At 38.9% G+C, this 25827-nt stretch overlaps 3 protein-coding genes across 4 annotated transcripts; all 3 read left to right on the forward strand.

The window, feature by feature from the left end:
• Positions 1 to 1232: 1232 nt before the first annotated feature.
• slc13a3 (solute carrier family 13 member 3) lies at positions 1233 to 12774 on the forward strand. The gene is made up of 12 exons (XM_042409911.1): positions 1233 to 1925; positions 3226 to 3404; positions 4158 to 4227; positions 4856 to 5035; positions 5146 to 5271; positions 5571 to 5663; positions 5765 to 5869; positions 6005 to 6102; positions 7144 to 7256; positions 7942 to 8103; positions 11667 to 11804; positions 11902 to 12774. Exons 1-12 carry the CDS (start codon positions 1690 to 1692, stop codon positions 12082 to 12084), a joined length of 1683 nt encoding a protein of 560 aa, XP_042265845.1. The 5' UTR covers positions 1233 to 1689; the 3' UTR covers positions 12085 to 12774.
• Positions 12775 to 14057: 1283 nt separating this feature from the next.
• LOC121895724 (osteoclast stimulatory transmembrane protein) lies at positions 14058 to 18637 on the forward strand. The gene is made up of 4 exons (XM_042409146.1): positions 14058 to 14095; positions 15905 to 15988; positions 16657 to 17653; positions 17742 to 18637. Exons 1-4 carry the CDS (start codon positions 14058 to 14060, stop codon positions 18093 to 18095), a joined length of 1473 nt encoding a protein of 490 aa, XP_042265080.1. The 3' UTR covers positions 18096 to 18637.
• Positions 18638 to 22357: 3720 nt separating this feature from the next.
• On the forward strand, positions 22358 to 25263 carry LOC121896182 (thyrotropin-releasing hormone receptor). Of its 2 annotated transcripts, XM_042409914.1 has the most exons (3): positions 22358 to 23134; positions 24210 to 24551; positions 25125 to 25263. In XM_042409914.1, the coding sequence occupies exons 1-3, from the start codon at positions 22358 to 22360 to the stop codon at positions 25173 to 25175; spliced, it is 1170 nt and encodes a 389-aa protein (XP_042265848.1). In that variant the 3' UTR covers positions 25176 to 25263. The 2 variants fall into 2 exon arrangements, with proteins under 2 accessions (XP_042265848.1, XP_042265846.1); XM_042409912.1 differs by lacking the exon at positions 25125 to 25263 and having other exon boundaries at positions 24210 to 24957.
• The last annotated feature ends 564 nt before the right edge of the window (positions 25264 to 25827 follow it).

Below are 25827 nucleotides of genomic sequence, written 5' to 3' on the forward strand. Positions count from 1 at the left end.
CATTAGCATTATCACAGTTAACCATTGACTGTAAATCCACCGCGCTAACCAAGCTAGCAGCAAGCATCTAGCAGCTAATGTTAGGGTCAGCTCCACCCTCTCGTCCAAATATGGCCACTTCTGGCTCCAAAAATCAAAGATGGTGAAGGTCAAAATGCAAACTCAAGGCTTCAAAACGGGAAGTTTGTCACGGTGGCTACATCCATTATATTTTACAGTCTATGATTTAGACTTATTTATTTTATTTATTTAACTTATTTACATTTAGTCTTGTTATATGAGCATCAGTAAATTTCTTATTAGTAGATTTCTTATTTATTTATTCATATTTTTAATAATATTTAATGTTTATGCTAGGTTATATGCTACACGTTTCTTGAGTTTTACTCACATTCTTGTCCATAAAATGAAATGTGTGATTAAAATTGTCTTTTATTTAAGAAAAAGCAGGTTTTTTTTAAAGTTCACATTTACTGTGCATGGACTTTAGCTGAAAAACAGTTTGTCAGCTGAAAAAAATGAGATTTTTGTCAAATTTCCCCAAATAAATAAATCAATAAATTGTTCATTGTTTTTTCTGGGGCTGACCATTAAAGGGTTAAGCTCCACTGAGAAATCAGGGTGCAAAAAATGTGGAGAACCACCGACCAAAAACAGCAACCCAATAAACCCAATAAACATGACAGAGAGACCAGCAGTCTGTCAGTATGTGTTCGAGCTTTGCAGATGCTCTTTGCCTCTAAAGATGCACCACTCCTCTTGTCTGTGTGGGAGAGGCCTACTGGTGGGAAACTTGACAGAAAGCTGACTATCCCGCTTAACTATTTGACACCACCGTATGAGGAGTTAACCTGTAGCAAAGCGTGTAGTTAATCTTCTCTACACACTGCCAGAGGCTTCAAAGTGCAGCCCAACAGGCTCCTCTCAGTCAGTCTAGAGCTTTTTCCCCTAAACGGAGCAAACTTCACTCTGGAGATGAAAATATCAGTTGTATCTAAGAAGCTGTGGTGCACCCACAAACAGCTGATCCTCGTGCTTACTCCACTTATTTTTCTGCCTATACCTTTTACTCTACCGGAAAAGGTGAGTGATTTTTTTACTCTATATGATTTCACGTGTGTATTTTCCATGAATAAATGAATTTCTTTGATTCATCACACAAAGGCTAAAACTGTTCTCCCTATTAAGAACATATTACAAGGGCACAGGCAAGAGATTTGTGTATTTATTTATTTCTCAGTTACTTTAACCATGACTTTATTTGTTTTCATTCATCAAGAACAGCTCACTAATCAGCTTTAATTAAGCCTCAGGGTGCCAGAGTTTTCCAAGACTGACTAAACAAAATTAAAATGTTTTTTGTTTGATTACATTCTACCATTAGACTGAGAAACTGAAGGAATGTCGGTCTAAAAGATTAAATATTAAGCGACTATTTGCCATTATATTTATGCCACACAGTGCACTGATCACATGGCTGCTTTCTCTTTCTCTTTGACGCACACACACAGAAATTTTATTTTTGAATGGCTGCTGTATCACTAATCCACCACCTGTGAAACACAATTCTGTAATTTGATTGCTTTCTGCGTGTGACATCTTCCTCCTGATGTTGAAGTCAGCTAATATTAATTAACAACCGTACTGTTTCTCTTTTAGGAAGGGAAATGTCTTTATGTGGTGGTGGTGATGGCGATGTACTGGTGCACAGAGGCCCTTCCTCTGGCTGTCACCGCCATGCTTCCAGTCTGCCTCTTTCCAACACTGGGAATTCTTCCGTCCAAAAAAGTCTGCCCTCAGTACTTCCTTGAAACCAACTTTCTCTTCCTCAGCGGTCTTGTGATGGCGTCATCCATTGAGGAGTGGGGACTCCATCGCAGAATAGCCCTAAAGGTCCTCACTATTGTCGGAGTAAAACCAGCCTGGTGAGAAAATATCTTTACTGGATGGGCATTTAAAGGATGAGTCTATATTTTTTTGCTGTTATTGACCATGAAAAGCTCATAACCAACAATCTTATGATCAACAATCCTCATATATCTTATTCCTCTGTGCCATAGAGCTCCATTGTTGCCCAAAGAAATTAAAAAAACACATCAATGAGCCATATCGTTGCATTGGGTGACATTTTCCTTCATTACCATCGCCCTCCTTTTGCTATCCTGTTTTCCATACTGTAATTTTGTTATCTTTGTCTATTCTGTACACACAATAATGCACATCTGTCTGTCCTGGAAGAAGAATCCCTCCTCTGATACTCTTCCTGGAGTTTCTTCCATTTTTTTCTGTGTTAAAGTTTTTTGGGGGGAGTTTTTCCTTAATCAAAGGGGCTAGACTTGCACACAAATGAAAATAGTCCCGAACAAAGGCACTATTGACTCCTGTTAGAGTCAAGTTTGCTGAAAACTATTGATGTATATATTTGTGACTCTCTTTAAAAAGTGTACATCTTTAGTCTTCATGGGCCAAGGGCTTAAAGGAGTTCACAACTTTTCAAGTCTGTCTTAAAACAATAGTTAGGTGTCCATATGAACACTGAAAGAGGTTTTCCTCACTGTAATCATTCCTCCTGTTCATACTGGCTATTAAAAGATCCCTTTCAAATGCGCTTTTAATGTAAGTGATGGAGCCCAAAATCCACAGTGTGTCCAAAAATGCGTTTAAAAGTTGATCTGACACTAATATGAGGCTTCAGCAGTCTGAGTTAGTCATATCAAGTGGATATCTGCCACATTTACAGTCTTTTTGGCATCAAATTCCCTCTTTGTGTTTCCCTGTTCAGCTGCAGTGGAAGTATAATAACAAAAAGAGGAACTTTGGCACTAAAAAGACTGTAACGTTGAAAGATATCTACTTGATTTGATTAACTTGGACAGCTGAAGCTTCATATTAGCTTCAGATAAACTTTTAAATACATTTTTGCACAGAAGGACTGTGGGTTTTGGCCCCCATCACCTCCATTGTTCATTTGGGCTCCTGACTGTTGTTTTAAGACAGACTTAAAAAATTGGAAGGGGAAGTCAGAAATATTTAGAAAAAGACTAATACATTGCTGATTTTAGTCTTTTCACAGGATCTGTTGACAATTGTTGAAGATACAGAATAACATCAGCCTTATCATTGTGAGAATGTTCCTTATTCCAAAAAGACTTTCTTCCAAGTCAGCAGCCATGATTCAGATTATTGTTACTGACTTGAGATTGTGGATTGAATTATTTTTTCCAGGCTCATACTGGGAATGATGATGACCTCGTCCTTCCTGTCCATGTGGCTCAGCAACACAGCGACAACAGCCATGATGCTCCCTATTGCCAACGCCATCTTGGAGAGTCTGTTTGGAGATCTGGAGACCCTGAAACAAAATTGCAAGGCCACAGAGAACTCTGAGAGTGATATTGTTAATGGTATGTTGCATATTCTTATGCTTTTACTGACAACTGATCAGTATTGAACTATTTCATGTATAATGTGAAAGGTGTCACCTGTTGCACCCGGCTCTACAGAGCATTTTAGCATCTTTCAGCTCACTTAACTGTAACTGTCACCACTCTCATCGCAGCGGGTGGCTGTTTTCACCAAAAGATCTCAAATAAACCCACTGTACGCTACCTGTCCACCACTGAACAGCGGACAGACAAAGTTAGCGACCATCTGGGAAACATAGTGGAGCATTTAGCTGCAAAACAGCCAGATATTCCCCCTCAGGAGATGGTGGAGACCAAAACAGAGCTAAAAGGAGAGTGAATACTGGGCTAATATTCATCAAGTGTCCAGAAACAAAACTCCAAATGAACAATAATGTTGCTCCATATCTGCTGGATGTGGAAATAAGCAACTGATTGCAAACAACTTCATTGTCGGTGTTGTGGTACAGTTTGTTCTGCTGCCCCCAAGTGACCAAAAAATCAATTAATATGGGTTTAGGTTTACTGTCAAATGTGTCCACAGACAGTGAAGATGGTTGTTATATTTTTCTGACCTTGTCTGCGTGAGCTTTTAATATGTAATCTAAGATACGAACTTTGTACAGTTTTTACTCCGAGTTCTCAGACACAAAGTTAGTCAATATTTATGTAGTAATTGATTAAGGATTCTGGATTGACTGGATTACCGTTTTCTAGTTTATCAACTCTTTGCTTCTCATCAATCTATTTCAGGTCAGTCTACTGTCAAGTTGCATTCACTGCCCTCAGTGCCCACGGAAAAACAAATACTGTCAATAGACGGGTAAGAAGAACAGTGCGATCTTTTGACACCATACTTTACATCCTTCAGCATCTAACTCTTTCCAGCCCAGAGTTAGATAAGAAGGTAAATATCACTCTCATATTTGACCAGTAAATATAAGACTACAGCAAGTAGACCGTTTTGCATAAAGACTGGCAACAGGGGGAAACAGCTAACCCGGGTCTGTCTGAAGCTACCAAAATCCAAGAAATAATCTGGCACATAAACCCCCATAAAACTTGTCATTTTAACACTTTGTTTTTGTTAAGGATTAAACAAACAAGATATAATGTGGTAATTAGTGAGCTTTAGAGGTGTTTTTGGGCACATTTTGTTACCTTGCGACAGAGCCGGGCTAGCTGTTCTCCCCTGTTTCCAGTCTTTGTGCTAAGCTAAGCCTGTTGGCAGTAGTTTCATATTTTAAGGACAGACATGAGTGTGGTATCAGTCTTCTTGTCTAACTCTCAGCAAGAATGTGAATATTGTAACTGTATTTCCTAAAGTGAAACTATCATATTGGTTTTTGGCTTACACAATCCCATGTTTATCTCCTCCAAACGCTGGTGTGGTTTATGTAATAATCCTCTGTTCATATAAAATAACGATAAGTCTCTTAAAAACTCTAAAGGGTGGATGGGATGGAGCAGGGTGACGTGAGGACAGCTGAGGAGATCCGATCTGAGTCGCAGTATCAGCTGAAGGTGTGGAAAGGATTTTTGATCTGTATTCCTTACGCAGCCAGTATTGGAGGGACCGCCACGCTGACGGGCACGGCGCCTAACCTCATCCTGATTGGACAGCTGAAAAGGTAACTTTTTTATTTTTGTGCTTAGCATTCAAACAGAACACTGAGTCTTTCTCACACAAAAAAAAAACAATCCTTTTCAGCTGTTTAAAATCAACTCTTTTGTTTCATAGCTATTTTCCAGACTGTGACCTCATCAATTTTGGCTCCTGGTTTGCATTCGCTTTCCCGCTCATGCTTCTCTTCCTGTTTTTGGGATGGATATGGATCTCGTTTCTCTTCGGGGGATTGAATACACGGTATTGTCGTGTCATTTGCTTATTACAGAGAGTATTACATTTTAGTCACTCATGTTAAATTGATACGTCTATTGATATTACTGCCATGAAAAGCTTCGCCACCCTGCAAACACAGCTTTTAAAAACCAAAACGTCATGATTGTGGTTTTAATTGAATTGGAGCGACATTTTATTGTCTTTTGTTTTTCTTTAGAGATATGGACTAATACTCTTCTTTCAGTTCTTAAAATCCATGTCACACAGTTTCCAAACTATCTTACTCTTTCTATTTCTATCTTTTTTTTTTAAATTTTATGCAGATTGTGCTTCAAGAAACATGACCGACGAGCCCAGGCAGAGGCCAGAGCCAAGGCTCTCATAGAGGAAGATTACAGAAAACTAGGGCCCATAAAGTGAGGACTCGTGTATGTCTTCAAATCTCATGCGAAAGTGGGTGAATTAGTACATTTCTTTGGCAGATCGTTTGACTTTAACTGTACATGCTCAATTTCAGTTTTGCAGAGGGATCCATCGCTTTCTTTTTTATACTGTTTGCCGTTCTCCTGTTCACGAGGGATCCCAAATTTGTCACTGGATGGTCTGTGTTTTTTAAAAAAGGGTAAGAAAACATGCCATTGTTTGCTTGTGATAATAACTTTTCTGTTTGGAAATGATCACAGAATCTACCCATTTAGATGCCTGTTAATGATCTTTTTTTTTTTGTTCATTATCATCACCTCTTGTTGTCCTGCAGGTACGTGTCAGACGCAGTCACAGGTGTGATCATCGTGTCTATATTGTTCTTCTTCCCCTCACAGAAACCCTCTCTTAGCTGGTGGTTCGACCCTCAAGGTCAGTGAGCTCTTAAACAACCAACCTGTAAAGGAATGCATTTAGTTTCCAAGAAATAATACTCACTCTGATTAACATTTGAATCTATAAATCGAAAATGTATGATTGGTAGTATACTGACACCATGAATAAACAAGAATGATAAGATTTGTCACATGTAAAGTTCCATAAAAAGGAACAATGTGAGCATATCATCCATCAAAGAGACAGTTAGCAGCTTTTTTATGGAGGTTGCATCAAGTCAAAAGTTAATATCGATGACCAAGTATTTGAGAAATAATTAATGATATTTATGTCTTTCTCTGCACAGCATTTGCAAAATACTGGAAATAAGCTGAGGAATGTTAATATTGTAGATTAGGGAGTCTGAGTAAATTTCCCGTCTGGATGTGAGACTATAGTTTCTCTGTTTCTGTGATTAGAATAATCTCTGGAAACTATGTCACCACACTTTGGGGTTTTTGTTTGTGCGTATGTGTGTGTGTGTGTGTGTGTGTGTGTGTGTGTGTGTGTGTGTGTGTGTGGGCATGCTCACGACTGTATGCACGTGTTTTGAGTGTGTTGGAGACACGTGTGTGAGATTGTGTATATTATGTTCAGCTGGTCAAATAAACCACTGGACACAAGCAAAAACAAAAAAAAAAGCAAATCATGGGGTTCACTTGTCCCTCTCAATGTAGGTGAATTTTAGATTTTCTATTTTTGTGTTGTAACTCATATTTATGTTGTTCTGTTGAGAATTAAATTAGCTATTGATTAAAGATTACCTAAACTGTAAAATGCATCTACTGTATGTGCAGGAAGTAAAAGAGACATTGTTTATAAGGTTAAAGTTTAACTGATAACATTCTTCGAACATTATCTGCAGTCACTTTTGATGTTGTGGGAAACATTGTGCTTGTAAAACATATCCAAAGATTTTTAAATGTCCAATTGCCACAACATCACAGCTTTATCTGAAATTATATTTTACCACATATTATATCAAATTATTCAATTAAAACCTAGTTCTTTATTGTTTCTTCCCATATTTTTCCTCAGCTTCAAATACTCCGTACGTCCCTCTCTTATCATGGAAGAAAGCTCAGGACTCTGTTCCCTGGAATATCATCCTGTTGCTCGGAGGTGGCTTCGCTATGGCCAAAGCTTGTGAGGTAAAGATGCTGGTCATAAACCTGTGTGCGTAACGACGTCAGGGTCGTTGGGTTTACATGTGCTCTCATGTTTCTTAAAGTCCCCCTTCACTCAAAAATGTGTTTTGCTTATTGTTACATCACATGTTTGAGCTTCACTGTGCAGAGTAACGTATGTGCAGTTTGACACTTAAAAGGCTCTTTTTATGTTTATCTGCTAAAGGGAGAAAGTTTCTCTGTGCTCAATTTAAATCTGCGTTTAACAGGTGTTTTTTAGGAGATGATTTTGTGAAATCATAATTAGTTTGGAGACATCTTATATCCAGCGGTTAAACTTTTGAAATGAACAATATCAGCATATTCATAGATACTGGATTTTATTGAAGATTTTTTTTTTAGCAGTTTAACGGAACAGTTTTATGGGAAAACCATGTCAGACACACATTATTATTTAAAGCAGAGTATTTTATATGTTTTAAAGCATGTTTGGAGGGGATTTTCAAAGTTTAGTTTGTTCGTAGTTTGTTAAATTGCTCATAGGTGTAAAGGTTTACATGTCATTAGTCTGTGTAATAAATCATGTCTTCCCTCTCTCCTGTTTGCTCAGTGCTGCTCTGCTCTGCTCCGCTCAGTGTGGTTCTGCCCTCCACTTTGCTTTATTATGTTGTGATTTGATCTTTGACCTCGATCTTGTGGCGTTTGGCAGGAATCTGGACTCGCCTCCTGGATCGGAGGCCACCTCCAGCCTTTGGCCGAAGTCCCTCCTGCTGCAGCTGTGATTTTGATCACAGCCTTCTTGGCCTGTTTCACTGAATTCGCCAGCAACACTGCCACCATTATCATATTTTTACCCGTCATTGCTGAACTGGTAAGACTGGTGTTCAAGATAATATAGCTGTAATGAAGCTGCTGATGAAGATGACAGTCAGGTAGACCAAAAAAAAGTTATAAGATGAAGCACTGGAAACTCGTGAACTGGACAGGGAACATGATTTGTCGCTGACCTCCACCTTAATGTTAGTGAAAGGCTTAGTAGGCTTGTTAAACTCTTGCAATAGATGCTGTTACGTTTCCAGCTTGTTGGACATTAACTGCTATTGTCAGTAATCATTATCTGGAATTTTTGTACTTTGCAATTGTGCTTATACTGCAAAGTACTCAGTCAGAGAATCGTTTACAGGATGTATAGGGAGGTTTGGTGACTCTCGTTCAAAACTTTAAACGCATTGAACTACAAACACTCATGATTTCTCTTAAAGAGTTACAGAATTACAGAAGAACATATTTTTTCACTTATGTGTAGTGGTATTACATATCATTACATATTGTATATAGCCATGCAGGTTTTGGTTTCAAAGGTTCATATTTGAACTACTCTCAACCGCAGAAATAGTCTCTATGAAAACCATTGACTGTGTTTCATGTGTAGTTACGGAGTCATATCTGAAAGGAGATTTTTATTTTTCTAAATTTCTGAATGTCTTTTTCTAATGCCATGAGCACTATCAAAGAAATAAAAGCTCCTCCACTGTATTGGAGTGAAGGAAGAAATCTCAGAGATGGATCTGGACAGATTAAACCAATCTGTTGCAATCTGTTGGTTCACCACTTTGGTCCAGACTGAAATATCTCTACAGTTCTTGGATAGATTGTCATGAGACATTCGTGGTCCCCAGAGGATGAGGTCCAATGACTGTAGTGATCATCTGACTTTTCATGTAGGGCCACCATGAGGTTGACATCTGTGGTTTTAAGTGAAATATCTCAACAACTCTTGGATAAATTACCATAATGTTTGGTATAAACATCTATTTCACCCTCAGGATGAATTGTAATAACTTTGGTGATCCCCTTCCATCTAGTGCCATCATCAGCTCAATTCTTTTTTTTCCCAAAAACTTTGGTTTATGACCAAATAACTGTAAAACTAATGACATTCTCTTCAGCCTCAGCTTTAAAGGCAAGGCAAGGCAAGTTTATTTGTATAGCACATTTCAACAATGAGGCACTTCAAAGTGCTTTACATAGAGCATAAAAGGCATTAAAACAGAATATAAAAACAACACAAGTAAAAAGACATATAAAAACAATTAAAAAGTGTTAAGTTTGGAAATAAAAAGAAGCTAAAAAGGGAATAAGACAGATAAAACAAGAGAATGAAAGTAACAGTGCAGTGTAAAATATTAACCCTCAATGTGGTTTAATGAAAGGCAGCCGCAAACAGGAAAGTCTTCAGCTGCGATTGGAAAGAACTGAGAGTTGCACCAGATCTACTATCTAGTTTTCGGTTTGTAGATTGTTCCAGATATGTGGAGCATAAAAACTGAACGCTGCTTCACCATGTTTAGTTTTTACTCTGGGGACAGAAAGCAGACCTGTCCCAGACAACCTGAGAGGTCTAGATGGTTCATAATGTAGCAGCAGATCAGAAATGTATTTAAACCATTCAGTGCTTTATAAACCAACAGCAATATCTTAAAGTCAATTCTTTGACAGACAGGAAACCAGTGTAAAGATCTGAGAACTGGAGTTATATGATCCACTTTCTTTGTCTTAATGAGGACTCGAGCAGCAGTGCTCTGAATCAGCTGTAGCTGTCTGATCGATTTTTTTAGAGAGACCTGTGAAGACAGCGTTACAATAGTCAAGTCTACTGAAAATAAATGCAGGACAAGTTTTTCCAAAACCTGCTGAGACATAAGTCCTTTAATCCTTGATATATTCTTCAGGTGATAGTAGGCTGACTTTGTAATTGTCTTAATGTGGCTGTTGAAATTCAGGTCTATGTCCATGATTACACCAAGATTTCTGGCTCGGTTTGTAGTTTTTAACATTATTGATTGAAGCTGAGTGCTGACTTTTAAACGTTCTTCCTTGGCTCCAAAAAACAATTACTTCAGTTTCGTCTTTGTTTAACTGAAGAAAATTCTGGCACATCCAATCATTGATTTGTTCAATGCACTTACTAAGTGCTTGTATTGGACCATAGTCTCTTGGTGATACTGTTATGTAAAAGAGAGGAAAGAGTACTCCACCGATTTAGCATTGTACACTCTCACCCACTCCGTCATGCACAAGAGCGCCTTCAGTAACAGACCGATACCACCTCAGTGCAGCAAGGAACACCACAGGAAATCTTTCCTGCTGGTGGCCATTAATCTTCGTAACTCATCTACCTCCCGCTGATAGACTGATGGCAGTGACCTTGGTTTCTTAGTGATTGGATTACCATTACCATGATGTGGGATTATACTCCGTTCTGGGACTAGTCATTGGACACTTTACTTTCACCATGGAACTTTCTGATATATACAGTAGTTTTTATTATATTAAATTTTAGTTTAGTCAATTTATTTACTTATGGACCTGACCACTGCACAGATTGCACATTTGCTATTGTTATTGATATTGTAGTTGATTGTTCTCTACTTTGTTTGATACTGATAAATATTTTTTCTTTTTCTCTACCTAATACTTTGCAACCTTGCAACTGTTGCACACTAATTTCCCTTATCTAACTTCCCGTTACCTCACCTTACCTCACACCTACAGCTTTGATGGACTCACAATGGGCGGTTTTTTAAAAGAAAATATCAAAATTGATCTTTTTTATTCCATGCATTTTCATTTTTAGACAGTTTAGTCTGAGAAAAATGGGGTCTGTGGTGCTAGTAGCTGCTAATATAACACTGAGCTACTAGCCTCTAGCAGAGATGAGGATCAGGCTACAGAGGTCTGGTAACCACACTTTTCTCTGATTCCACACCCACAAATGTTTCTCATTTCCAAACTTGCAGTCTTCAGCCGCAACTGAAACTGACTCAACTGAGATCATTTGAGGCAGTTTATCAGATTTCACAAAGCTTTCTCTGCAGACACAAAAGGCTTTATACGACTGTTTCACATGTGTAATAGCAGCACTCCCCAACACTTGTAAACAGACTTTGATTTGTAAAATCACCCTTTTTCTTTGTGTTTAGTGCTAGTAAACTAAGATGGTGAACATGGAAAATATTGTGTCTACTAATGTCAGCATTGTGACTGTGAACATGTTAGTGTGTTGACGTTAGCATTTAGCTCAAAGCACCACTGTGCACAAGTACAGCCTCACAGAGCTGCTAGCATGGCGGCAGACTCTTAGTCTTGTTACAATACACAACCTATTATTTTCACGGTGGCACCGTTACGTCAAACCACACATAAGATCAATATTTCCCCTGTGGCTGAGCCCATCATATTTAGTATCTTTGGAGATCTTAAGGTCTTGACTAGAATATAAAGTTTGTCTGTTTAAACAACACTTGTCCATATACAGTAACATTTGTAGTAATGGCCCCAACAAAAGTGGTTTTAAAAAGTCTGTTACCAGTGCAACTGGAATATTTATGTTCTATCCTGACATTTTTTTGGTCTTTATGTTTGTTTCTGTAGGCTATTCATATCTCAGTGAACCCTCTGTACTTCATGATACCTGCAACTGTAGGATGTTCGTACGCCTTCATGCTGCCAGTCTCTACACCACCCAACTCCATTGCCTTTGCATCCGGGCATCTCATGGTCAAAGACATGGTAAGATCTTTTCATCAGCACTTAAAGCATATTATGCATAAATTACAGTTCGTCACCCATCGTTGTTTGTTTTTGTTTTCTAACCCTGTCCCCTCAGGTGAAGACTGGCTGTGTCATGAATGTCCTGGGCATCCTATCAGTCTCTCTGGCGATGAACACGTGGGGCGTCGCCATGTTTAACTTGAACACGTATCCAGAATGGGCTCAACCCTTCAACAAGTCGGCTGTTGTTACTGATGTGCATCTCTCATCTGTTCAGTCGCTCAACGCTACTCTCTGATCACTCTCCGAATGAGCACAGAGGAAGTTTCAGGAGATTGTATAAAGATTTAACACTAAACAGGGACAAAAGTCTGTCTGTAGACGTCTACTCTGTGTCACTAAAATGTCAGAGCACTCTGGGAGCCTCAGCTGTTACCCGATTAATGATTAATTTAAGTGTCTTTTTAGGCTCTTGAGTGTCAATATTTCATGCTGTGAGCTATTAATTTTGACACACTTCAAGTTTTAAGTTACAAGTTGCATTTTGTTACTCTCTGCCTTCTTAAAACTGGTCAGGTGAGACATTTAACCTCAACAACAACAGCAACTGCAACAGCTCGAGCTCTGCAAAGTTTTGTTTTTTTTAATATATATATTGAGAAACTGCTGTCAGACTGCAGCATGTGCTGTTTGTGTTGATGCTACTAGGCTGACCTCTGCTGGAAGAATGAAAGAGACCTCGGTGAATAATCCTTTAAAAAAATATATTTTTGGTTGAAATCAATAAGAGATCATGTTACTTGTTTATGTATGATATGGCGCATGTTTAGTGGCCAAAGCTTTGACACATGAACAGTATTTTAAATCTTTTCTATATTAGAGTATGAATCTTGACTAATGAATGTGTAAATTTTTGTTACAAAGTGATTTGCATTCATATAGCTGCTGTTACACCTCAAATAAATTGTTTGAGTTTGTATTATGATAATTTAGTTGCATGTAGTTTCCATATTCGCTTCTAATGAGCGCACAAAGCAGGTTTATTGTTAAGAGAAGGACTTTTTTTTGCATCAGAATCTATAAAAACAGCTAAATCGTGTTTTTGATTTTAATAGAAACAACCAAATTCAACCCTCAGTCCTCAGGTTGTGATTAGCTGCTGCAGGTTTAACACACATTTTAACACATTTTGTCTCCTGCACACACAAAGAGTACATAGGTCATAAAGTCCTTACAATGTTTGTTTGGTGTTGTAAACTGTCTGAAGTCACAAGGCCGACAACAATGGTTAACTTGTGCAAGGCTGCGGTGGTTACTCAGTGTTAGCAGGGTCATTGCAAATCATCCTGTAGCATTTTAATGCCAAACTATAAAACTGAGAACTCAACCAAAACCCACAGACTGTGACAGGATGTAGCGAGCTGTGTGCACAACACAAACACCTTTGAAAACTACAATTTGAACCAAAGCTGATTTATATTTTTGCTTTTTGAGAATCTAGACAGATTAAAAATATTTATTATTCAGATATTTGGCATATGCATTTTTGTATTAATCAGAACTGAAACTTAATTTTCTCTCTGGTGACACATGAGATTTTTTTTTTATTCACATATCTTTTACCACTACACATGACTTGTAGAGATATAGTGTGGTGTGTTGTGTTGAGAGAGTGTCTAAGAAATGTTTGATATTCTGTGAGGCTCTAACATTGATTTATGTTTGTTTTGTTAATTTCTATCCTGATACAACAACAACAAATCTCTTTTTTCAGCTTGTTAATTGTTTGAAAAAAGTGCAGCAGTCATTTTTATATTCTTGTGTCGAAACATAGAACAGAAACAGTTCAGTAATGAGCCTGAATGCAGGCGAACATCAGTGATGTGTGAAGGTGTCCTTTCATTTTCATGCTGTACAATTCAATAAACTGAGTGTGATCACACTGGCATATACATCATCACAGTTTCATTGCTGACTGAAACAAAGACCACAAATCACGCCACACTTCAATATCCTACTGGTACTCCAAAACCGCACTTGGGTTGGTGTGACCTGTGTCACATTATGAGTGTGTGCCTGTGTCATTCCTCTACATATGATCTTGTGTCATGTATGGTTGATAGAAGAGTCTTTCCCACGAGGGAGCTTGTAGGCGAGCCACAAACTTCAACATGACAGTGACTGTTCAAGGAAGTTCCTCTTTTAATTTGCACAGTCCTCACTTCACTTCCCAAACCTGTTTATCCTAAAGATCATAATTTCATAGACACAATGAAGTTCATCACAGAGAAGGTTATTATCCCTCTCAGGTAAGAGTTGTAATTATCTTTAGTTTTCTGCATTTTTAATTGAACCAAAATGATCCAGTGACTTCCTAAAGGATGTTATAAATTAAAACTGATTATCTGTCTTCATATCCTATAATTATAATCCTATAATTATTTAACTTAATGTGTTTTATATACATAAAGTATTTTACTTGTAAATTTATCCAGAATAGGCCTACATCATTGAAAATTGCTGTATTATTCTGTAAAATTACACTTAACAGTACAGACTTAAAAGAGATGTTAAGTTAAAAATCTGTTGCACTTTATTATTGTGGCTGACAGTAGTCAGATGATCTTTTGGAAAACTGATCCTCTATTGAGTTTTTCATTTTGAGAGGTTAAAGGAATTGTTCAACATTTTGGGAAATACATTTATTCTCTGTCTTGATGAGAGTGAATTAATAAAAATAACCATTTGTAGTTTCACTGGGATTTGTGCACTGTAACTTGTCAAACAATGGCGAAACTACACAGAAGTGATGGGCGGAAATCTGATGTTTGTTAAGAAAAAGTTACAGCATGTAACTGTCCTCAAAACCCCCAATTATCATTCATACATTTCGCTTTGTGCTTGAATTAAACACACAATGTTTTAATTAGTAAGATTTAGAGAAGATAGTAGGCTAGCTGTTTCCCACTGAGTGCAGATTTTATGCTAGGCTAAGCTAATCACCTCCTGGCTCTATCTTCACACTTAAAGTGGCATAACCGATATTTTTAATAATAACAATGTATCAAATGACAATGTGTAATGTGACAGAGAATTATCAGAGACTCTGCAGCTCCCCTTGGCTTTATGGAGCAAATTTCATCACAATGTTTAGCTCTGCAAATGTACTGTTTTGGTTCACTCTCATTGCCCTCACAGTGTCATTTTTGGACTCAGCAGGCAGCTATTTTAAGAAAAAAAGAGCTCTAAAAATCCACTGCACACTACCTGCTCAGCACTAAGCAGAGAGCAGACATGACTAGCTGGTGAACATAGTGGCGCGTTTAGCAGCTAAAGAGCCAGATATTTCTCTCAGGAGTCAGTAGAGACCAAAAACTGAGCTAAAACAAAATGAATATTAGACTTACATTCACCAGGTGGACAGAAAAGGGAACAGTTTGAAATTTAGGGAAATTTGCTTAATATTTCTTGCAGAGAGTTAAATAAGAAGATCAATGCCACTCTGTTTGTCGTTAAATATTAAATTGAAGCCAGAACGATTAGCTTAGCTTAGCATAAAGACTGGCAGAAGGTACCAGCTAGCCTGGCTCTGTCCAAAGGAAACAAAATCTGCCTACCAGCACTGCTCACTGATTAACACGTTACAGTTTGTTTGCTCAATTGTACAAAGAAATGTAAAAACAACAAGTTGTGTTGTTATGGGAGTTTATGTGTTGAAATATTTCTTAGCAAAGAGTGGTGACTTCCTGGGGTCTCGTTGTCAGTGAAATTGCCAGGCAACCAGTGGAGACTTTCAGACCATAGACTGTATATTATATACAGACCATATTATTATTATATACAGTATATGATTCAGAACAAGGTCTCAGGAAGAGTGCCAGAAGTGAAGCCAAATTGGCATAGTCGCCAAACCGTGTAATTTCAACTTTCAGGTCTGTTATGTGATGAACACTGGCCTCAAAAGCATCCACACACAATCATTGGAAAAGGGGCAGCTGTAAAATGGCGAACACATTTTTTTAGCATCATATCCCCTGCAAAATGGCTTGTTTTATTATCAGAATTTGATCCATTTGAGCCGCACAATTTAATTATTTTATCCCATTCAAGTGAGCAAGGAGCCAACAGGAAGTTAGCCAATTCGGCCAAGCGGAAGTCTCTAGTGAGCATGCTCAACAAACCGAGCCCAACAAACAGGAAGCGTGAGCAACATCATAATTTCATAACATAATTTCTTTACAGCCAATTTTTTGGCTTCATGTGCCACTGAGCAACTTTCATTGAAATGAACGGGACGCCATCTTTGGATCCAGTATCCAAAGATGGATACTGAGTGGTGCGAATTGACACAAGGATATGTCTGCGCGAGTTGAAAATGTTCCAATTTCAGTGAAAAATTCATCCGTATCGTGGAGGACTTTGAATTAACCTCATAAATATACAGGGACGAAAGGGAAAAGATCAGAGTCTGGAGGGAAGTTATGTTATGTTAGCATTGTCAAACAAACAGACACAGTCTGTTGCTAGCTTGTTTACAGTTGATAAACTAGCTAGTTATTTGGTAATTGGCCGATTGTGGCAAATACACACAAACGGTCCAGCGGTTACACTTGAGCAAATGACACAAGGTGCAAATTTACTCTGTCTGAACACATCATTAGAGGTGTAGGTAGGCAGATTTTGGGATCTTTGGACAAAGCCAGGCTCCCTGATTCCAGCCTTAATCCTAAAATAAGCTAATTGGCTGCTTACTGTAGCTTCATATTTAGCGTGCAGACGTAAGAATGGTATCGATCTTCTCATCTAATTCTCAGCAAGAAAGCGAATATAACTCAAACTCTTCCTTTAATTTTGTTTTTTTTCTCCTCAGGAACAGACAGGTACTAAAATCCATCCTGCCTTACCTTTGGGATGTTTACTCTGCACCTTCACCAGCCGGCAGAGACGTCCTGACTCTGCTGTCTCTGTGTTTCACGCTCACCATTGTTACTGGAGGCCTGCTTCACCACTGGCTGTCCAAGACACTGAGATACGACCATGATGCATCTATCCAGACCGCCTGCATCTACAGCGTGGCCATGTTTCTGGTCTCGTTCCTGTGTCACCCCCTGCGCTGTGTGCTGACCATGATTCTGCCCACAGTCTGTACCAGACAGGGGCGTAAGCTCATCATCTCAGCCTCTGTTATGATTTTACTGTTGAACGTTATTCCTAATATTACTGTTAACGTAGGGGCGGTTGTACGCATCCTGAAGTGCACCGCTGAGGGTTTTACAAAGACTTTATTGAACTCATCTGAACCTTTGAACAAAGCAAAGCGAGACCTTTTTGAAGAAACCATCAAAGTGAGACAGGACATTGTTACTAAATTAGAGAAGTTGCATCATTTCACAGATGTTGAGTCAGAAGTGTCAAAAGTCAAAAGCACATTTATGAGGTTGATTGGGCAGATAGAAGTCAACTTCTCACATGCCAGGAACCTGCTAAAAGACTACAAACTGCTATCAAACCGAATTCTTGCTGCCATTTTTGTTGCCTTACTAATCTTTGAGTCTGCACGCTACTTGAAATCGTATCTGACATCAGTCCAGTTTGATAATGGCTACGTCCCTAAAGAGCTCCTGCAAAAAACAACTCATGATGGCAACAAAAGGCGAGCTAAAAATAAAACTTGTCCCACAAACTGTAAAATAACCACTCAGGAATGTACTTCTTGTTTCATATCACTGGTTGTGGTAACATTATACTTCATTGCAATAACTGTAATAGTTGCTCTGGATCATGTTGTGTATCATATAGTTCAGATGATTTTGCCGTGGCTTCGAGACTTTCCATCTACATCTGCCAGCATAAATGTCAGTTATAAGGTAAGACAGCACAGCACCGTACCTACAGTATTTGCTACCTCGCTGTTAGGGTTTTCATGTGTTCATTCTCCTTTTTATCTCCTTATAGGTTCAGATGTTTCCGCCTGCATTTTGTATTATCCCACAATCCTGCGTCACACACGAGCTGACAAACTTCCACAAAGAGTACAGGTGGACCTTCAGCCCCGAGCCTTCGCTCTGTGATGTGACAACTTCAGCTCCAAACCTGGGAGTGACACTCCTGCTGGGATGTCTGTGGCTGATGAGCTACTCTCTGGTGTTCCTTGAGGTCTACGCCAGACGGCTGCGCAGGAAAATCTCTGCATCCTTTTTCAAAAAGCAGGAGGAGAGGAGAACGGCTTACTTGATGAGGAAAATAGAAGCAAAGCAGAATAGAGAAGAGCAAGAAGGGACTGTGCCTGTTGAGGTTGCCTGTCAGTGAGCTTCACTTTACAGTGCAGTTTGTCTGATTTTTCTGGTAATGTTTTTAGCCACATGTGTGCCTCTAAGAGGTGGCAATGTTGGTCTGTAGGCCAGTCAGTCCAGGCTACAACATCTCAACAAATATTCGATCCATTGCCATTAAAAACATCTATAGACATGTTTGTCCCCAGACGAAGAGTCCTTGTGACCTTACAAGTAGGACCACCAACAGGTCAAAGATTTCACTGATTTAGAGAAAGACGTATCTCAACATTTACTTGAAAATTTTGTACAGACATTCATGATTTCCAGATGATGAATCCTAATGACTTTGGTGATCCCGTGACTTCTCCTGTAGCGCCCTGTAGCGTACTTACAATATAAGTGATAGGGGCCAAAGTGTCCAAACAGAAATGCATTTAAAAGTTTATCTGAAGCTTATATGAGGCTTCAGCAGTCATATTTTAGTCATAGTTAGTCATATTAAGTTGATATCTGCCATATTTACAGTCTTTTGAGCTGCAGTGGAAGTACAATAACAAAAAAGGGACTTTGACACTAAAAAAGATGGTAACGTTGACAGATATCTACTTGACTGTTCATTTGGACACCTGTCTGTTGTTTTAAGACAGACCTTGAAACAACAGACGGGGGAGGAAGTGGGAGCGTTTGACCTTTATTTGACGGTTGATGATGGGGGGAGACACAGAAAAGGAAGACAGAGAGAGGTGTATGACATGCAACCATTTGGCTATCAGAGCGCCACAGTCTTTGCTTATTTCTAATAATAACCACATCTGAAGGACAGGCGAGAGATTGCCTTACATGTTGAGATGGAACAAGAGCAGTAGGCCAAAACAACAACATTTTTTTTTTTTGTCTTTTTTTAGAGGAGTAAGGAAGCCATTCAGGATGACAACAGAAACTCAAAGAAGTTGAACCTTTTCTAAGGAACTGAATTAAATTTAGCAAGTCAAATCAAATCATCAAATCTGACAACTGGCTCTTGGTTCTTCTTTCAGGTTAATGTCTCATCATTCAGGGCTTTTATGCTGAGTTTCAATTTTGATAAAACATAATCTGAAGCCAGAGCATCCTGTGTGTGAGTCACTGTCATAACACCTTTCTTCTGCGAGCATGCCACCACTCGACTGCCTATCTCCAAGGCGCTCACACTTAGACATGTTGTGGTTTATGTAGATGCTCAACCACGTCTGCTCGCATTGCATCCACCTTATTTGTCATAAACTCACTTGGTGACTTTTTTTTTCCCCCACAAAGGTCACAGAGCACTTATTTACAGTATGTGTCTCTGTATTGTGTGTGCGGTTTTGTTTTTCCTCCTATTGTTTCTTGTTTTTTTTTTTACCCCTCAGCCCCACTAGATGCCACTATGGCGCTTTGGAGAGACAAGGACAGAGATCACAGAGTATTTTTTTAAATACTATAATGGCCTAGATAACTTTAATAGATTAAATGAATCTGTTTCATGCACACATCTAATATTTCACCAGCCTATTTAAGTCAGTGGCCCTTACAAAAAAGAATCACATCCTTCTTCACTTCCTCCTGAGAAAGTCCTTTGCATTTCGTCAGAAAGCTCCTGCTTAAAATTCCCATGAGGTTTTGAGAGTTTATTTTAAGACCTAATGCCGGAATAATAATAGAATATCTATTTGTCATCTATTTTTGATCCTGACTTTTTGTCCACTTGATGGCTGTCTCAAAACTCAGCAGCCTGTGTGAAGATGACACACTGTTGTTGGTCCAGAAATGATAAATTATTCATATATTTTTTTGTTACTATGAATTCTCACATCAGTGTTTTGCATACTGTGTGTGTGACAGCTCTGTAATTGACTCAGTGAAAATGCGCTGAACAGGATGATTGTTTTCAAAGTGTAAATAAAAATGAAGACATACAAGATAAAAAGTTCTGCTAATTTTTTCTGCACAGACTTTTTTTCTACACAGCGGCAGCTTTTTTTTGGCCAAACTCAGATTCAGACAGCATGAAATAATACAAGTGTGGGACAGACTTCTTAGCATGCAGCGGTTCAATCAGACAATTATTTGAAGAAAAACTATTCTGCATTCTGCTGTGAAGCTATTATCTGTTCATTAGAGGACGCCTCGGTGGACTGAATGTTCTGCGACTGAGAAATATTCTTCTATTAAAATGGAAGCATCTGTCGTGCATTAGCATTCATACTGACAGTCCTGTCCACAGATAGAGAACAAAACAGCTTTCTAAACTCTAAATTGTTTTTTTAGAAAATATTTTCTTAGTTCTGAGAAACAGATTTTGTGGACGATCAGTTTGACTAGAGGCTTAGACGGGGGAGTACAAGGCTGTAACGGCATCGAAATCTACCACACAGTCAGATTACCATGAGCTGTGAAAGCTTTCCCAGACATGCCTCACAGGAATAGCAAGAATCTTATCATGTGTTCCTCTTTTTCCCTCAGGAGACAGAAAAAAATTCTAATTCGACACTCTTGAGTCTGTGCAAAACCACAGAATCCAAAGCTGCTAATTTGCCCTTTCCCATAAGATGAAGTGTTAACTAAATTATGTCTGCTGGTGGCAAAAAAAAAAAAGTTTACTTCATAATTAGTGTCATTTCAATTCAATAGCCAATCACTGCAGTGGATGTGTTGAATTGCCGGCTACCGCCTCTGCTCTTTCAATAATTGCAGGGTTTATGGTTACAGCCATGGTCACAGTGCCTTGACATGACATTCTGAGCCTGGATTGGGGAGGTGGAATTGATTTTTAAGTTGGTGGCTGCATGAGGAGGTGTGTTGCACTGTGGATGTAATGGTGTGTGATGTGAGAGGGAGGGTTGCACTGGGAAAAATAGAGAGGGAGAGCGAGAGAGAGACAGATGTGGATGGCTACAGCAGCACTGGAGGAGGACTAAGCAGTCATCTGTGTTTCTTGGTTGATTGCACCTGAGCACTGCTACCATGTCAGAGTGAGCGCTGCCTTTGCAAACGATGGTAAGCTGCCCGTTTCCTTCTCTTCAAAATATCTATTTAGTCTCCCACACTTCTATTTTTATTGATTTGAATCAACTGTAAATGTTTAATGTTTAATTTATTTCCGCTTAGTCTTTGTCACAGGCCACATGTAAAATACTTTGACTAAGGGGTTGTACAAAAAATGATTAGGGGAGGAGGTCAGAAAAGGGGGAGGGTGATGTGGTTTTTCCTCTTTTCTGAAGGGAAGATAGTTTGACCATTTTTGGAAGACCAGGGGATTGTCTTTAATTTCCACTCACCCTAAATTTATATTTCACCCTTTCCTTGCAACATAAAAAAAATTGAAAGTCAAATGAGGGCTTTGGTGTGTGCATTTGGTCCTTAAGGTGCACTTTTTGCAGAGGGCAATAAACAGGGTTTTATTCCCACCACAGTGAACTGATACAACCAATATGTCAGCTATGAGAAACACAGAGTACACTGTATGTGGATCTTTATGGATATTAATGATTAAATTTGATCTCTTCTGGCAGTCATTCCCCCCCCCTCACTTTAGTCTGCATCATTACAGAAAGAAAGAAAGAAAAAGTTATGCATCATATAAAGTTGGCCTATTTTATCATTCAAGTTGAGCCTTTTTATTTAGTATCTCTTTATTCTAAAACATAGAGTTGTTGGAATATACTGTGCTTCTGCTGTCAGGGCTCTGAGGCTCTGGAACAACTTGCCTGAGGAGATCAGGCTCGCTGAGTCTCTTTCAAATGTCTTTTTGAAACACACTTATCATTCAGCATGATCCTGGTTTTAGCTGATGTCTCCATGATGCAGGATTTTTTTTTTTTGTCTGTTTCTGTTTCTGCGTGTACCAGATTTCACTTTATAGTCTTTTAATGCTCAAGAGATGCTTTACTGTTAAAGCACTTTGTAATATTGTGATTTTTAAAGCTGCTACATAAATGAAGTTATTATTTATAATTTGCTAATTTCACTTCTAATGTGCATATTGGTGTCTATTGTGAAAATTATTATCTCATTAATATATTAAGTTTTACATTCGATTACATCTCAAATTCTTTATGCTTGGCCTTTTTCAGTTATTAATAGTGAAACTAGTTGTATGAACTACTGTAGGGGAAGGGTGTTGCTTTTTCAAAAAGTGAAATATAAGATTCAGACACCCTCCACACCCCAATTACAGTACAGTACCCAACTATTGTTTCCCTCTATTTCTGTCTCTAGGATTCATGTTTGTGCCCCTGAAGATCAACTGAATTGTGGCCACTGGACTTTAGCACAATGGAGAACAACACAACCATCTTTCAGGATGTCACTAAGCTTGTAAATCTGACACAAATACCTTTGAACCCTCTTGAAGAGCAGGTCATAACAATATTTTTGACCATGCTCATCTGTGGAGTTGGGATTGCTGGGAATATCATGGTGGTGCTGGTTGTGCTGCGCACTAAACACATGGTGACCCCGACTAACTGCTACCTCGTTAGCCTGGCTGTCGCAGACCTCATTGTGCTCCTGGCTGCGGGGCTGCCTAATATCTCTGATGTTGTCGCCTTCTGGATTTACGGCTACACAGGATGCTTGTGTATAACTTACCTTCAGTACCTGGGCATCAATGTGTCGTCCTGCTCCATCACAGCGTTCACCATCGAACGATACATCGCTATTTGTCACTCCATAAAGGCACAGTTCATATGTACCGTTTCCCGCGCCAAGAGGATCATAGCTGGAGTCTGGGTGTTCACCTCGCTCTACTGCATCATGTGGTTCTTTTTAGTGGACACAGATGAAACCGTCTATACCAATGGAGTGGTGGTTACCTGTGGCTACCGTGTCTCCAGGAGCCTTTACATGCCAATCTACTTCCTGGACTTCACTTTGTTCTATGTGATCCCGCTCGTTGTGGCAACTGTGCTGTACGGGCTCATCGCCAGGATTTTGTTCATGAGCCCTCTGCCCTCTCATCTCAACGACAGAGACGGAGGAGGGTCGGTTCACCAGGGTCACTCCAACAGTACTAACAAGGCCAATAAGGGTGCAGTCTCTGCAAGGAAACAGGTACAACACTGGAAAACAAACATCTTATTTTAGGCACACAGCTGTGTAGATGGTACAATCGGTCAGTTGGTCCGCCACTTTGGTCCAGAGTGAAAAATCTCGACGACCATTAGATGGATTGATATGACATTTGTAGACATTCATGGTGCCCAGAGGATGGATCCTACTGATTTTGGTGATCCCCTGACGTTTCCTCCAGAGCCACCATGAGGTTGACATTTATGGTTTTGAGTAACAACTATTAAATGTAAATGGATTGCCATGAAATTTGGTTCTGACAGTCATGTTCCCCCCAGGATGAACTGTAATAACTTCCTTCCACTTTTCCATCTAGTGCCATCATCAAGTCAAAGTTACTTGTCCAAAACGTTGGTTTAAGACCAAAAAATAACATTCCTGTAGGAAGTTTAGTACTAATTAGCAAATGAAATGCATGCTAACACACTCACACACAACCAGAGCTGCAACAATTAGTCAATTGACAGAAAATGTATCTTCAACTATTATATACTATGATACTCAAATACTCATTTTAGTATTCGCTTAAATGTTCAGTGGTTGCAGCTTCTGAAGTGTGATAATTTGAAGCTTTTCTGAGCCAAACATGATAGTAAACTGAATATCTTTGGATTTCGCACTTTTGCCAGTTTACAAGACATTTGCAGCCGTCGCCTTGAGCTTTAAGAAACTATAACGGGCATTATTCAAGAAATTGATTGGCAGATAAACTGACAATTGAAAGAATCGTTAGTTGCCGCCCTATTAAACCTGCTTAACATCAGCATATTAGCATTGTCATTGTGAGCATGCTGACGTTAGCATTTAGCTCAAAGCACTGCTGTTTCTAAGTATAGACTGCGAGTATACTTAGAAATATACTTAGAAATATACTTAGAAACATGACCGTGAACTTAGTCATGTTATTACAACATCTATTACACTGACAATGAGTCACGGCATGCAGCATGTGTGTTAACTTAACGATAATTGTACAGTTCCTCATTATTGTCACATAATTACATTCTGTTCCTCATTCCCTTGCTCCTCGATCTTTTTTTCTGTGGTGCAACAACAGATAACTAAGATGCTGGCTGTGGTGGTCGTCCTTTTCGCCTTGCTGTGGATGCCTTACCGAACACTGGTGGTGGTCAACTCCTTCATCGACCCTCCTTACCACAACACATGGTTCCTGCTCTTCTGCCGGATGTGCATCTACACCAACAGTGCCATCAACCCTATCATCTACAACCTCATGTCGCAGAAGTTTCGCGTCGCGTTCAAAAAGCTCTGCAAGTGCAACTACCAACACAAAGAGAAAGCGGCCGAGTACCGTGTGCCGATGTATTACAGCGTGATGAAGGATTCATCTCATGAGAGCAACGAGCTGGTTACAGACCAGGAGGAAGTGAGCAGCAAGGTCAACAGGAGGTTAAATGTGATGGATGATGATACAAGCACATTCAGCATTTCTTAAAAATGAGTCTCATTTAGGAAATTATCTGTAAAAGTCCCTAAGATTGTTGTTATTTCTGCCAGTTAGAGTTATTTATTAAGGCTGAGATCATTGTTCTCTGTGACGGGGGTTTTGTTTGTGGTGTAGTAGTTGTCATACTTTTGCATCAGTATTGTAACTGTGTTGTAAATACTGGCTTTAGTGTACTTAAGACTGCTAGTGGGACATTATAGTGGCATTGTAATGTATGTCATCACTACAGAAAAATGAGTGAGTTCTTTGAAATGCTTTTGGAAATATTTAAATAACCATTTTTAGTGCTCATAAACAAAAAATTAAGTAAGAACGACTGTGAAAGATGGACATATTATTATATATTATACATGTGTTACTGATGCTTTGATTATATATTTTGAATTAGATGTTAGAACTGATGTTTGAATAGACGATGCCAGTATGAACTCAACAACAATGATCTAATCTTCAGCATAATGTATCTCTGTGTCTCTTGATAACAAATGCACTTGTGCTTTTCAGGTGCTCAGGCTGCGGGTACACGTGTTACTGGAGTGGAGCACACTCAGATGAATCACACTCTTCAACAGCACTAACACACAGAACCCTGTTTCATCTAACACTTATTTATACATTTATTCCAATTCAACAAGAAAACATTAACAGGACAGACAACAACAACAACAACAACAAACAGGGGGAAAAAAAGGAGAGTAAGTGTAACACATCCTGTTCATACAGAACAAACCCATCATGTTGTGTCGACTAGAGGTCTGGTTTAATGTTTCTAACTAAAGCCATTTAATGCATCACATCATGTAACTGTACCAAACTGTGGCTCACATAGTTGTAGGTATTTATTTAATTGAACAGTCTCGTTGATGAACCTCGACAACAAGAAGCGAGAGAACCACATTTGCTAACACAAGCAAATTGTCAAAAATATGAAAATTGAGATTAAATGCCTTTTTAACCCTTTTAGATGACATCCCCGGTCATATCGTGCACCAATTTAACAATATATGCCAAAAAAATCAATTTCTTTGTATTCTTATATTAAAATCCAATTATGTTTTCTTCCTGTAAAACAAAATATGAAGTTTGCTTACATAGATTTCAACCAATAATATCATGACGTCCACCCATCAATCAATCTTCAACTTTTAGTTGCACAGAGCTAAGACTCATTATGTCACACCCTCTTCTCAATGTTCAAATCAAATCC

This window comes from Thunnus maccoyii, chromosome 4 (assembly GCF_910596095.1).
Source record: "Thunnus maccoyii chromosome 4, fThuMac1.1, whole genome shotgun sequence".
Classification (NCBI taxonomy): domain Eukaryota; kingdom Metazoa; phylum Chordata; class Actinopteri; order Scombriformes; family Scombridae; genus Thunnus; species Thunnus maccoyii.

Coding starts and splice junctions, on each gene's coding strand:
- slc13a3 (XM_042409911.1), top strand. CDS start 1,690: ATGGCGATGTACTGGTGCACAGAGGCCCTTCCTCTGGCTGTCACCGCC. Junction 5,036..5,145: donor CTGATTGGACAGCTGAAAAG/GTAACTTTTTTA, acceptor TTTGTTTCATAG/CTATTTTCCAGACTGTGACC. Junction 6,103..7,143: donor CTGGTGGTTCGACCCTCAAG/GTCAGTGAGCTC, acceptor ATTTTTCCTCAG/CTTCAAATACTCCGTACGTC.
- LOC121895724 (XM_042409146.1), top strand. CDS start 14,058: ATGAAGTTCATCACAGAGAAGGTTATTATCCCTCTCAG. Junction 14,096..15,904: donor AAGGTTATTATCCCTCTCAG/GTAAGAGTTGTA, acceptor CAAGTGAGCAAG/GAGCCAACAGGAAGTTAGCC. Junction 17,654..17,741: donor GCATAAATGTCAGTTATAAG/GTAAGACAGCAC, acceptor ATCTCCTTATAG/GTTCAGATGTTTCCGCCTGC.
- LOC121896182 (XM_042409912.1), top strand. CDS start 22,358: ATGGAGAACAACACAACCATCTTTCAGGATGTCACTAAGCTTGTAAAT. Junction 23,135..24,209: donor CAGTCTCTGCAAGGAAACAG/GTACAACACTGG, acceptor GTGCAACAACAG/ATAACTAAGATGCTGGCTGT.